Here is a 15,198-nt window from a genome sequence, read left to right on the forward strand (position 1 = left end):
TAGTAAGACCTTGATTAGCTTGTTCAGGTGTGTTTGATTAGAGTTGGAGCTAAAATCTGCAGGACACCGGCCCTCCAGGAACAAGTTTGGTGACCCCTGTCCTATATATTTAAATATATAATCAGGCATATTTGGTCCTAGTCATATACTTCTAAAACTCCTATGAAGTTACATCCTTTTGCTAAATATTGGGCACTTTTGTTATTAAACTTTAATGCACATCTTAAAGAATGTCTATTGTTTTATTTAAATGCCATAAAAGTTTATTAAAACATGGAAATATATTGATAAATTACTGATCAGATATGAATTTAGTTGGGAAAGTTTAGTTTAGTTTTAGTTATGATCTTTCTTAAAGCTGAATTGAGTAGAATTTTTAAATTAAAATTTACATTAAATTGAATTTTTTTATTGATTTTTTTTATTTATATTGTATTTTACTTTATTTTCTTGAAATGATGAAATGTAAAAATGCAATTATTTAATGAATGAGAAGGACAGTAGTCCAGTTCACACATTCATCTCAAAAAACCCTTGGAAATCTTTTATATTCATTGAATTTACTGAAAAAAATACCAAAAAGTATTTGTTGTTGTTTTCACAGATTATATTTGTCTTCGAATCTGCTCTCAACCCTGGAAATGAAGGTATGAATCATTTAATTTATTCTTAAATAAGCATTAGGTTATTACTAGTGCTGGATTGAAAGATTAGTCATGATTAATCACATCTAAAATAAAAGTTTGTCTTGACGATATATATGGGTGTGTGTGTGTGTGTGTGTATTATATATATTTATTATGTGTATGTAATACACACACACACATAAAAAAAACTAACAAAAAAAAAATTCTTGGATAAATATTTAGATTTATATATAATTTGCATCAGACACCTATGCATTTTATATCTAAATATGGTCAATATTACAACTTTTATAACAAACTGTGCAATACATACTTAAGCATTTATTCATTCGTTTCTATGATTTTAATCACAGTTATATATATTTTATATATACAGTTAATGTCTGATTTATTAGCCCCCCTGAATTATTCGCCCCCCTGTTTATTTTTTTCCCCAATTTCTGTTTAATAGAGAGCAGATTTCTTCAACACATTTCTAATCATAATAGTTTTAATAACTCATCTCTAATAACTGATTTATTTTCTCTTTGTCATGATGACAGTAAATAATATTAGACTAGATATTCTTCTAGACACTTCAATAGAGGTTAAAGTGACGTTTAAAGGCTTAACTAGGTTAATTAGGTTAACTAGGCAGGTTAGGGTAATTATGGTGGCTTGAAAAGCCAGCATACTGTTATCTATCTTAAACTTATTATTCTTCTTCTTCTTCTTCTTCTTCTTCTTCTTCTTCTTCTTCTTCTTCTTCTTCTGAGACTAATTTCTAAGTGTATCTCCTCCTAGGCCTTTCAAGCTACATACTTCAAACTTTCGTCAAACCTTCGAACTGGTCTGACTCGGGTTGCTATATCTTTTCTAACTGATCCGACCTTGGGTTTTCCGAAAAACGACCCAGAAAAATCCCAAAAGTCCCATTGACTTAACATTGGGTCAAACTTTGTGAGCTCATAACTCTGCATCAGACTGTCCTACAGACTTCTAACTGGACTCATTTAACTCAGTCTAGCCAGCAGCCAATAACTAATGACTTTTTAACTTACTAGCCACTCCCTAGCAACCACTTACAGCACCCTAGCAACTGTCCCATAGACTTCCATTGTAAAAGACTCCCATTTACTTAACATTGGATCAACCTTTGTGAGCTCATAACTCTGCATCAGACTGTCCTACAGACTAGAGTCTGGCCTCATTCAACTCAGTCTAGCCAGCAGCCAATCACTGATTACCTTTAAACTTACTAGCCACTCCCTAGCAACCAATTTCAGCACCCTAGCAACTGTCCCAGAGACTGTGACTAGCTATTCTAACACACGCTAACAGTTTTAACATCCTACTGACATGCTAATCTTGCTAGAAAGGTGCTAGCAACACGATAGTGACATGCTAGTCATGCTAGTAACATGCTAATTCATGCTAGAATCATGCTAACAACATGCTAATTCATGCTAGAAACAAGCTGATTCATGCTAGAATCATGCTAGTAACATGCTAGTTACATGCTAATTAATGCTAGAATCATGCTAGTTACATGCTAATTCATGCTAGAAACATGCTAATTCATGCTAGAATCATGCTAACAACATGCTAATCCATGCTAGAATCATGCTAGTAACATGCTAATTCATGCTAGAATCATGCTAGTAACATGCTAATTCATGCTAGAATTATGCTAATAACATGCTAATTCATGCTAGAATCATGCTAGTGACACGCTAATTCATGCTAGAATCATGCTAATAACATGCTAATTCATGCTAGAATCATGCTAGTAACATGCTAATTCATGCTAGAATCATGCTAGTAACATGCTAATTCATGCTAGAAACATGCTAGTAACATGCTAATTCATGCTAGAATCATGCTAGTAACATGCTAATTCATGCTAGAAACATGCTAGTAACATGCTAATTCATGCTAGAATCATGCTAGTAACATGCTAGAATCATGCTAGTAACATGCTAATTCATGCTAGAAACATGCTAATTCATGCTAGAATCATGCTAATAACATGCTAATTCATGCTAGAGACATGCTAGTAACATGCTAATTAATGCTAGAAACATGCTAGTAACATGCTAATTCATGCTAGAATCATGCTAGTAACATGCTAATTCATGCTAGAAACATGCTAGTAACATGCTAATTCATGCTAGAATCATGCTAGTAACATGCTAATACATGCTAGAATCATGCTAATAACATGCTAATTCATGCTAGAAACATGCTAGTAACATGCTAATTCATGCTAGAATCATGCTAGTAACATGCTAATTCATGCTAGAATCATGCTAGTAACATTCTAATTCATGCTAGAATCATGCTAGTAACATGCTAATTCATGCTAGAATCATGCTAATTCATGCTAGAAACATGCTAGTAACATGCTAATTCATGCTAGAATCATGCTAATAACATGCTAATTCATGCTAGAAACATGCTAGAATCATGCTAGTAACATGCTAATTCATGCTAGAAACATGCTAGTAACATGCTAATTTATGCTAGAATCATGCTAGTAACATGCTAATTCATGCTAGAAACATGCTAGTAACATGCTAATTCATGCTAGAAACATGCTAGTAACATGCTAATTCATGCTAGAATCATGCTAATTCATGCTAGAAACATGCTAGTAACATGCTAATTCATGCTAGTTACATGCTAATTCATGCTAGAATCATGCTAGTAACATGCTAATTCATACTAGAAACATGCTAGTAACATGCTAGTAACATGCTAGTAACATGCTAGTAACATGCTAGAATCATGCTAGAAACATGCTAATTCATGTTAACAACATGCTAATTCATGCTAGAATCATGCTAGTAACATGCTAATTCATACTAGAATCATGCTAACAACATGCTAATTCATGCTAGAAACATGGTAGTAACATGCTAATTCATGCTAGAATCATGCTAGTTACATGCTAATTCCTGCTAGAATCATGCTAATAACATGCTAATTCATGCTAGAATCATGCTAGTAACATGCTAATTCATGCTATAATCATGCCAGTAACATGTTAATTCATGCTAGAATCATGCTAATAACATGCTAATTCATGCTAGAATCATGCTAATTCATGCTAGAAAAATGCTAGTAACATGCTAATTAATGCTAGAATCATGCTAATTGATGTTAGCAACTGCTTAGCAACCACTCAGAATACTTTAGCAACCGCCTAGCAACAACCTAGAAACATGCTAACATATATGTACTTATCTATGCCGACTGTTTCAAACTTCATAAAAACTGCTTCAGTTATTTACACTTTAAAACGACTTCAAACTTTTAGACTCGGCTTTTCAAGCCACCATAAAGTTTGTCCTCAAACTTTAATATCTAGTTAGGCAAGTTATTGTATAATGATTGTTTGTTCTGTAGACTATTGAAAACAAAAATATAGCTTAAAGGGGCTAATAATATTGACCTTAAAATGGTTTTTAAAAAATTAAAAACTGCTTTTATTCTAGCCGAAATAAAACAAATAAGACTTTCTCCAGAAGAAAAAACATTATCAGAGATACTGTGAAAATTTCCTGAATCTGTTAAACAGAATTTGGGAAATATTAATATATATTTTTATATATTTAAGAAACTACAAAAACTTATTTATTATGTTAGATTTTTATAGTGTTTTTGGATTTTTTTGTTCTCCCAGGGTGTCGCAGTAATGTAATTTATTTTAGCATTACATCTACTGTGATGTTTTAATTGACAAAATAAAAGAAACTGAACTGATTTTCTTAAATATATTGATGCATGTGTGTATTTATACATGCATACTAAGTATACACACACACAACATATCAAAACAAACACTGAGAGTCATTTATTAAACATTAGCAAATAGTTCATTCATCATTTGTTAAGCATTAACTCTACATTAATAGATGTTAGTGAGATACAAATGCTCTATTTTTGACTTATAAGCGCATACATACAGTAATGAGCTTAATAATTGTGTTTTCATACTTTATTAATGATTCATTTCTCATTACTGCATTATTTACAAAGCAGTTATTTACAAAACAGCCAATTAACTATTTGCTAATGATTAATAAATAATTCATAGCCTACAGTAATTATAACGTGTTACCAAGTTATGAACAGAATATCACAATGCGAAATTAATAAATATCATCCTGTTCAGAAATGGGCGAGCATATGATAAAACACGGAGACGGAGTCAAAGACGTGGCGTTTCTGGTGGAGGACTGTGACTTTCTAGTCAAGGTAAACTGATGTATAATTCCCTCATTTTCCTTTGGCTTAACCCCTTTTTTAACAGTGGTCACCACAGCGGAATGAACCGCCAACTATTCCAGCATATGTTTTACGCAGCCAATGCCCTTTCATCTGCAACCCAGTACTGGGAAACCCCCATATACATTCATACACTACGGCCAATTTAGTTAATCAATTCCCCTATAGTGCATGGGTTTGGACTGTGCATGGGGGAAACCGGAGCACCCAGAGGAAACCCACGCCAACACGGGGAGAACATGCAAACTCCAGAGAGAAATGCCAACTGACCCAGCTGGGACTCGAACCAGCGATTTTCTTACTGTGAGGCCTTAATGCTAACCACTGAGCCATCATGTGGTGGTGAATGCAACATCGGCTAATATGAAACCCCTCAGACTGACCTGGTTTGGCTTGAAGGGACTTTGTAATAAATGTATGTGTGTTTGTTTGCAGAAAGCTAAAGAGCGCGGTGCAGCAGTGCTGAGAGAGCCGTGGGTGGAGCAGGACGCCGGCGGCAGAGTCAAATACGCCATCGTTCAGACTGTAAGAAACACACGTTTAATTTAGTTGAGTTGAGTTGAGTTGAATTGAATTGAACTGAACTGAGTTTAGTTTAGATTAATTGAATTGAATTTATTGAATTGAATTGAATTTAGTTTAATTTAATTTAGTTTAGTTTAGATTAATTTAATTTAATTTAATTTAATTTATTTAATTTAGTTTAGTTTAGATTAATTTAATTTAATTTAGTTTAGTTTAGATTAATTTAGTTTAATTTAATTTAATGGAGTAATATTTGATTTGGGATATCTGTACTTTTGCTCAAGTCCCCGATTTGTGTACTTAATAATCATATTCACATCATGTTTTACAGTATGGAGACACGACACACACGTTTGTGGAGTACATGGGGCCGTATAAAGGCCTGTTTCTGCCAGGATACAAAGAGCCGCTGTTCAGAGACCCTCTCTTACCAAAACTGTGAGTCTCAAACCTGCAGAATATCATATACAGTTGAAGTCAGAATTATTAGCCCCCCTGAATTATTAGCCCCCTGTTGGTTTTTTCCCCCAATTTCTGTTTAACAGAGAGATTTCTTCAACACATTTCTAATCATAATAGTTTTAATAACTCATCTCTAATAACTGATTTATTTTCTCTTTGTCATGATGACAGTAAATAATATTAGACTAGATATTCTTCAAGACACTTCTATACAGCTTAAAGTGACATTTAAAGGCTTAACTAGGTTAATTAAGTTAACTAGGCAGGTTAGGGTAATTAGGCAAGTTATTGTATAATGATGGTTTGTTCTGTAGACTATTGAAAACAAAAATATATAGCTTAAAGGGGCTAATAATATTGAGCTTAAAATGGTTCATAAAAAATTAAAAACTGCTTTTATTCTAGCCAAAATAAAACAAATAATAAAAATATCATCAGACATACTGTGAAAATTTTCTGTTAAACGTCATTTGGGAAATATTTAAAAAAGAAAAAAAAATTTAAAAGGGTACTAATAATTCTGATTGCAACTGCATATATATATATATATATATTTTCATTCTTTTTCTTTTCGGATTAGTCCCTTTATTAATCTGGGGTCGCGAATGAACCACCAACTTATCCAGCATATGTTTTACGCAGCGGATGCCCTTGCAGCTGCAACCAATCACTGGGAAACACCCATACACTCTCCTTCACACACATTGACTACAGACAATTTAGCCTACCCAATTCACCTGTACAGCATGTATTTGGACTGGGGGAAACCGGAGCACCCGGAGGAAACCCACGCCAACACGGGGAGAACATGCAAACTCCACACAGAAATGCCAACTGACCCAGTTGGGGCTTGAACCAGAGACCTTCTTGCTGTGTGCAGCCCCCAACAAAGTAACAAAGTGTACATACATTTGAAGTCAGAATTATTAGCTCCCCTTTGAATTTTTATATTCTTTTCTTTTTTTTAAATATTTCCCAAATGATGTTTAACAGAGCAAGGAAATTTTCACAGTATGTCTGATAATGTTTTTTCTTCTGGAGAAAGTCTTATTTGTTTTATTTCGGCTAGAATAAAAGCAGTTTTTAATTTTTTATAAACCATTTTAAGGTCAATATTATTAGCCCCTTTAAGCTATAGTTATTTTCAATAGTCTACAGAACAAACCATCATTATACAATAACTTGCCTAATTACCCTAACCTGCCTAGTTAACCTAATTAAGCCTTTAAATGTCACTTTAAGCTGTATAGAAGTGTCTTGAAGAATATCTAGTCTAATATTATTTACTGTCATCATGACAAAGAGAAAATAAATCAGTTATTAGAGATGAGTTATTAAAACTATTATGATTAGAAATGTGTTGAAGAAATCTTCTCTCTATTAAACAGAAATTGGGAAAAAAATAAACAGGGGGGCTAATAATTCAGGGGGGCTAATAAATCTGACTTAAGCTATATATTAAATGATCTTATCCAGGGCAAAACAGAACTGTTTGCATTCTGCATTACTTTCAAAAAAAATTACTGCTTATTCAAACTACTTGAAACTACTAAATGACCTGAGACAACACAGTTCCTCAGATATTTTGGGTCAGTGTTTTTTTGTCAGGACAACATGAATGAATTGTGTGGAACCCTGCGTTTTTGACGGTGTATGAGGGTTAAGATATGAAGTCTGAAAATTGTATCAAAGTTAAAGGCTGATTAATACATCAAGCACACATGTATAATCCAGCGCAGCCTTCACAGGATCACTGAAAGTCGCAATGACGCATAGCGCAAGCTCTGTGATTGGTTGGCTTGGTAGTGGTGACATGTGTGGGCAGTGCTGAGAGCCGCGAGCTCGAAAGAGCGTGTTTTTACAAGTGTCCAGTCCCGTGACGATGAAAACTTTTGTTTTGTGTTTACCTCATGATTAAAGTTCATAAGGTAACGCCAGCTCCTGCCTCTGAATGAGCTAGTTTAGCTACTCGTAGTGTTCAGAAAAAACCAAACACCTGCAAAGAAACTCGACACAGAGGAACATAAAAACTCACTGCCAGCAAGAGTTTCAGAAGTGTTATTGCAGAGCAACGCAAACAGCACACAGAAGTATATACGCACAACTACGTGCAAGACATATGCCATGGGTCACGCTGATCACTCCACGCAGAAGTATAAACCAGTGTGCGTACATGTTTAAAAGAAGAACAAATAGGTAAATAAACTCCATTAAAAGGAAAAATAAAAGATACATTTTTATACTTTTTTTTACAAAGGATAAGTCAAAAACACAGATGAACATCTTCAGATTTGTGTGTGAATATGCTTAAATGCAGATTCATGCTAGAAAAAATGTAATTATGCAAATTCCTGTGTGACTGATGCCATTTCAACACAAGGATGTTGGAAATCATGTTGAAATGTGACTCTTGACACAAACCTGCTTTTCTTACTCAACAGGCCGTCGGGACATTTAAGCTTCATCGATCACATTGTGGGAAACCAGCCAGATGATGAAATGGTGCCCGTTTCGGACTGGTGAGGGGTCATCCATCTGAAAGAGCGATCAATAAGACAAACTCCAGGAGCTGTTGACAGAAACACACACACACGCACACACACACACACACACAGCCAAAAAATGACTAAACTAGCAGCTTTCCATATTTTGTGATAAATTATTTGTTTTATATTTATGCTTTTAGATCGTATTGTGGGATCTTGATCTTATATTTAACAACTTTTAACCTTGAATACAGTTTAAAAAGTGACTTTTATGAACATTTCTAATAGTTTGCAGTGCTATGTAGTCTGGTATGGTGTTATATATTACGCTACAGAAGCCTTGTAATAAACTGCAGCACATTGTCTGTTATTTTACAGACGTATTTCTCTAGATATTATTAATTATACATTATATTATTTTGTTACGGCCCAAAACTCAACACTGGCTCGAACAACATCAACCAAGGTTTGAGCCGAACATATGAAAGACACAGACGACTGAATTAATAAATTGACGTTCCGTCAATACTCTTTAATTCACAGAAATAATAAGCAAAACATTAACAAAACAATAATCAAATAGACAGGTAGGACAGCTAAGGAAACAGGTCTCTGACTATACTGTTTTTAAATGGACAGATCTTACCTACAACTCTCGTAAAAGGAATAAAAAACAGGTGAGTCTTCCGGGCCACTGCTTACCTGCACTAAACTATATAAATACCAAAACGTGACTGAAAAATAACCCACTACCTGCTATAACAACAAAGTATCAAAATAAACAAACTAGATAACAAAATGTTAACAATAACATAATTTTAAGGAGAGCGGCATGCAAATGCATCGCCTGGCATTCAATTCAATTCACCTTTACTTGTTTAGCGCTTATACAATGTAGATTGTGTCAAAGCAGCTTCACATAAAAGGTCACAGTAAATAGGAACAGTGTAGTTCAGTTTGTAGTGTTTAAGTTCAGTTGAGCTCAGTTCAGTATGGTTTAATAATCACTACTGAGAGTCCAAACACTGAAGAGCAAATCCAACGATGTGCAGCTCTACAGATCCTGAACCATGCAAGCCAGTGGCGACAGCTGAGAGGGAAAAAAAACTTCACTAATGGCGGAAGTGAAGAAAAAAAACCTTGAGAGAAACCAGGCTCAGTTGGGCACGACCATTTTAATTTCTCCGCTGGCCAAACGTCTTGTGCAGAGCTGTAGTCTCAGTGGCGGAGGCTGGAAGCTGGCCTCAGCGAAGACTCGCCTGTCTCTGGACCGTCACAGGAATCAGTCTCATGTTCTCCACTCCTCCATGACCATCGCAGTAGCTGCTCAGGATTCGGCCAGGTCCAGGATATAAAAACCTTGGGATCATCTCGTCGTTGGTCTTGGATTGAATCAGTGACTCTGCATAGTCTGAGGGCCTCGGGAAGAGTATCCCCAGGTGGAAATGGAGAATAAAGAAAATAATTAGCGTAGCTGATTGTAGTGGTTGTTCAAGCATAAAGAGTCAAGAAGATTTCATGATCAGGAAGTTTTATTAGCTTCAGAGCTAAACAGCAAACAGCTCAGCATGCCACATGGTTACCAACACATGGTTCTCCTACACATTCTTCTTCTACCCTTTTATAGAACCCAAAGTAACCACTAGCGCCCCCATGTGATTCAGTGACTCAATACAAGAACATAACATTCCCCCTTTACTAAAAACATATCTTTCTCACCAATCCCATAATTTTAAAGTTAAGACAATGGTGTCACATTAAACACTAAAGTGCATCATCAGTTTAACAATACAGCATAACTGATCATTACTATACTCAATGAAACCATGCATTACTTTAATACCAGTTACTTAAATACTAAGTAACGTAATCTTGCAGCCAACGTGGAGGTCGTCTTACACGTGCTGAAACTCTTTCTGGAGCAGATGGAGGATCAGGAGGAGGTATTTGAATAGGTGAGCTCAGTTCATTTTTAGGCAACACTCCAGCAGCAGAAGAAGCAGCAGTCTGAATGGGTAAAGCCACAAGTTGATTTTTAGTGGAACATTCTATAGGTGCCAGAGTAGAAGACAGATGAGATGCATGCCACTTTTTTTCCGTCAGACAACTGGTAGGTACATGGACCAATTTGACGAGTAATTTGCAAAGGTCTTGAGAACTTTGGGTGTCCTTTTGGAACATGAACTGGACTTCTTACACGTACCCAGTCTCCCTGTTTAAAGTTAGGAGTACGAGCTTTCAATCTAGAGTCTGCATACATTTTCATTTTCTTCTGTGACAATGACACTTTCTGACTCACAACACTTTCAGTAGTTGCAGGAGGAGGAAGAATGTTCAAACAAGTCCGCATCTTTCTGCCACACAGCAACTCAAATGGAGAGAGTCCAGTTGCAGAATGTGAAGTAGCACGATAAACTTGAAGAAACTGTGTTACTGTTGGATTCCATGCTTTCCCAGACACAATAGCTGACTGAATACAGCTCTTGAGCACACGATGAAATCTCTCAATGGCACCATTTGCAGCTGGATGATAGACTGATGTAAATGTATGTTTAATACCTCTCTTTTTCAGAAAAGCAGCAAACTCCATTGACCGGAATTGACATCCATTGTCAGATACCAAGTACTGAGGATTTCCAAATCTACTAAAAACAGATGTTAAGAACTTTATCACATTTTGAGTTGTGATCGAGGAAGTAAATGCAACTTCAGGCCACTTACTATGGTAGTCAATCATAGTTATAATATATTGACAATCCCAAGTAGCTGTTTCAAATGGGCCTACAATATCAACAGCCACTTTTTCCCAAGGCCCAGAGGGGTAAGGTACAGGTTGAAGAGGTGCAGCAGAAACAACAGCAGTCTTATCGGAGGAAGCACAAACTTGACAGTTTTTAATCATCTGACTGACCAAAGAATCCATACCTGGCCACCAATAGAGTTCCCGGAGACGTTGTTTTGTACGGACAATTCCTTGATGACCATCATGGGCCAGATTCACCAAAACGTGCCTTAATGAAACAGGAACAAGAAGACGTGATCCTCTGAAAACATAGTTGTTTTGAACGCTCAACTCATTTCTTAAAATGGAAATAGGGACGTAGATCTTTGGCCACAACCACTGATGATGAAGGCCATCCATGGTCAATCTGTGCACATAATGCAGTTAATTCTGGACATGATGCAGAGGCAGTAACAAACTCAGCTGGAGTCACAGCAGACATCTCAGATGACAAAAATGCAACGAATTCAGGTTCTGCATCAACCAGATCCTCTTCAGTAGCTGGCAAAGGCAATCGAGACAAACAATCAGCAGTGTGATTTTGAGAACCAGAACGGTAAATTACCTCATAATTAAAGCATAAGAGTCTTGCTCCCCAACGTGCAATTCTCATTCCAGCACGATCTGCACCTTTTGAAGAAAGAAGCACCGTTAAAGCTTGATGATCAGTGCGCAAGAAAAATTTTCGTCCCCAAAGATAAATTCTCCATTTTTCAACAGCCCAGACACAGGCTAAGGCTTCCTTTTCAATTGTTGAATACTTGCGTTCAGAAGGTGATAGTGTTCTCGAAGCAAAGGCAACGATGCGTTCAGAATTATCTTTATGAATTTGAGCCAGTACAGCTCCTACTCCATAGCTCGATGCATCAGTTGAAACCACAATCGGTAAATTAGGATCAAATAACGCCAATGCAGAACTTTTGATCAGCAACTCCTTCACAGTGTCAAAACTTTTCTGTGCTTCTGCTGACCAACTAAAATCAACTCCTTTCCTGATACAAGCACGCAATGGCTCCACTACAGTGGCAAAACTTGGAATAAACTTGTTGTACCATGAAATTAGTCCAAGAAAAGACCGAAGCTGATGTGCATCAGTCGGAATTGGTGCATAAAGCATGGCATTAAGATGATCTTCATTTGGATGAACACCTTGTGCAGACACAGTGTGGCCTAAGAAACTTAAACTTGTCTTGCTGAACTGACATTTCGAAGTGTTCAACTGAAGTCCTGCACTCTGCAAAAGCTGGACAACTTTGTTAAACATGCTATCATGTTCACTCTGTGTACGACCCCAAACAATGATATCATCCAGATAGTGAGCTACATTTGGCAATCCTTGCAATACAGTAGATAGCATTTTCTGGAATGCTGAAGGTGCCGAAACTTTCTCAATAACTCCCAAGTGAAGTAGACGTTGAATTTCTTCAGAAACAGCACTTCGGACAGATAAAGGTAACCGCCTGAGTTTTTGGCGTACTGGGACAACATTAGAAGAAATCTTTACCTTATGCAGGAACCCTTTTGCACATCCCAGTTTATTCACAGGTGCTGAAGCAGAAAGGTCCATCACTGGTGCTGAAGATTGAGCAGATTCTGTCAAAACAGAAGAACCTCCAAAGTGAAGGTGCAGGCCATTAATTAAATCCATTCCAAGAAGAGCAGTGCCAAATTCAACTATAAATATTGATGTCTTGCAATTAACATCATTCTTTGTGACAGTAACAGGTAAACAACCAAGCACTGGTATTGGATCACGGGAATACGTCACCAATTTAACAGAGGGAGGCAGCAAAGAGTCTTTTTTAAAATGTGTCTCATACACAGACTTTGGCAGGATGGAAACAGATGACCCAGAATCAACTATCAACTCCACAGGCACCGAAGCAGAAGCAGTCGCAATTGTAGCAGTACACTTTATCTTATCAGTTAGCACATTCTGCATGTACAAAATCTGAACTTCAGGCAACTCAATTTCATGAACCGAACGTGTTTGTTGAGAGCGGCACACTCTTGAAAAATGTCCCATCTTTTGACAACTATGGCACTTTTCTGCAGTAGCTGGGCATCTAGGATCATTTGCAAGATGTTTTGTGGATCCACAGCGATAACATGCACGAACTGATGAAGACATCTTAGCAGTTTTAGAAGTTGTAAATGTTTTTGAAGACCTAAAAGGCTTAGTGGATGCAGAGAATTTAGTTTTATACTGACCAACAGCTATCGACTTTCCTTGAACTGCTTGAACAGGCACTAAACTTTGGTCTGAAATGGTTTTAACTTGCTCACCAGCTGCTTCAATTTGAGTAGCAATTGTGATGGCTTTATTGAGAGTCAATTCAGTCTCCAACAAAAGTCTCTCTCTAATTCGATTGCTGGCCACATTTTCCACTAATTGATCACGTAGCATTTCATCAAGATTAGATCCAAACTCACATGTGGTTGCTAAATCTCGAAGTGAAGTTACATACTGTAAAACTGTTTCACTAGATGTTTGAGTACGTTTTCTGAAAGCATGCCGTTCTGCAATTACATTCCTTCGAGGAACAAAGTAAACTTCTACAGCTCTAATAGCTTCTTCCATAGTCTCTCCTTGATTTGGTAAAGTGTAAAATAATCTCTGACCTTCTGTCCCCAGACAGTGAAGAAATAAAGCTCTTTTCCTTTCAGCAGGCCATTCATCTCCAGATGCATTCACAACCAGTAAGTAATTCTTGAACATCTTCAGCCAAACATCAAAAGGTATTGAAGGCTCACCAGGACATGACAGGAACAGTGTAGGAAATGAAGCAACTGCAGCCATCTTCAGCTCAACTCAGTTCACATTGAGTAGCATCCTCGTCGCCAATTTTGTAATGGTTGCTCAAGCATAAAGAGTCAAGAAGATTTCATGATCAGGAAGTTTTATTAGCTTCAGAGCTAAACAGCAAACAGCTCAGCATGCCACATGGTTACCAACACATGGTTCTCCTACACATTCTTCTTCTACCCTTTTATAGAACCCAAAGTAACCACTAGCGCCCCCATGTGATTCAGTGACTCAATACAAGAACATAACACTGATGTTCACAGTGTATATCAACAAGATGCAGAACCTGTGTGGAAGCCCCCAAGTGGTGCACTAAGTGTATGCTTTACTGAACAGATAGGTCTTTAATCTAGTTTTGAATTAAAACTAGAGCGGAGCACCGCCAGCCAGACCGCCTGAGCGCAAGCCACCACCGAACTGCGGGAGAGCAAGAGTCAGAGAGAGAGAGACTGGACCGCTATTGCTGTCAGCCTTATATAGTGGGAATCCCCCGTGACGTCACGGGCGTCATCCAATCCTAGACAAGCCGGGTCGGAAACTCCTCCTATAACTCAAGCGCAACAAGCACAAATCCGCAATAAATAAATATGAATTAAATACAACACAGACCCACGTAACAGATTTATAAAATGTTAATAAAAGTCACTTTGTTAAAGTGTAGGGATGAATTTTCAACATCAAAAGTGGACAGAGCCGAGATCAACATCCCATAATGTAACTCACAACTGGAAATAAACAAAACAAGACGACATTTTTTGTTTGTCTAAGAAAAATGTAGAAAATTGTTCAATATTTGGACTAGAAACAACAAAAAAATCCAAGTAAGAAAAGCATTTCATGCACCCATCTGTGTTTTCTCTGCAGGTATCAGAAGTGTCTGCTGTTCCACCGGTTCTGGTCTATCGATGATAAGCAGATCCACACAGAGTACAGTGCGCTTCGCTCAATCGTCGTCACTAATTATGAAGAAACCATCAAGATGCCCATTAATGAACCTGCCCTGGGCAAGAAGAAATCACAGATCCAGGTGCAGCTCATTCACTGTAATAATTTCTATTGCATGCAAATACTGTGCTCAACATAAATGAGTTCACACCTCATAGATTTCTCTTAAAAGTATTTATTTACTACAGGATGCTTTACAGTTATATATTTTTGCATGTACATTAGATTAGTCAGAACCAAAGACAAAACTGATGAACTACTACTAAAACAACAACA

General features: G+C 36.9%; 1 protein-coding gene across 1 annotated transcript in view; it reads left to right on the plus strand.

Moving 5' to 3' along the window:
• hpda (4-hydroxyphenylpyruvate dioxygenase a) overlaps positions 1-15,198 on the plus strand; it is a 42,006-nt gene that overhangs the window by 14,201 nt on the left and 12,607 nt on the right. Inside the window, exons 5-10 of the mRNA XM_056457228.1 lie at positions 605-647; positions 4,804-4,886; positions 5,352-5,441; positions 5,773-5,879; positions 8,345-8,422; positions 14,842-15,004. Of these exons, the coding sequence (XP_056313203.1) occupies positions 605-647; positions 4,804-4,886; positions 5,352-5,441; positions 5,773-5,879; positions 8,345-8,422; positions 14,842-15,004 (564 nt within the window). The remainder of the gene's footprint in view (positions 1-604; positions 648-4,803; positions 4,887-5,351; positions 5,442-5,772; positions 5,880-8,344; positions 8,423-14,841; positions 15,005-15,198) is intronic.

Source organism: Danio aesculapii, chromosome 5 (assembly GCF_903798145.1).
Source record: "Danio aesculapii chromosome 5, fDanAes4.1, whole genome shotgun sequence".
Taxonomy (NCBI): Eukaryota; Metazoa; Chordata; class Actinopteri; order Cypriniformes; family Danionidae; genus Danio; species Danio aesculapii.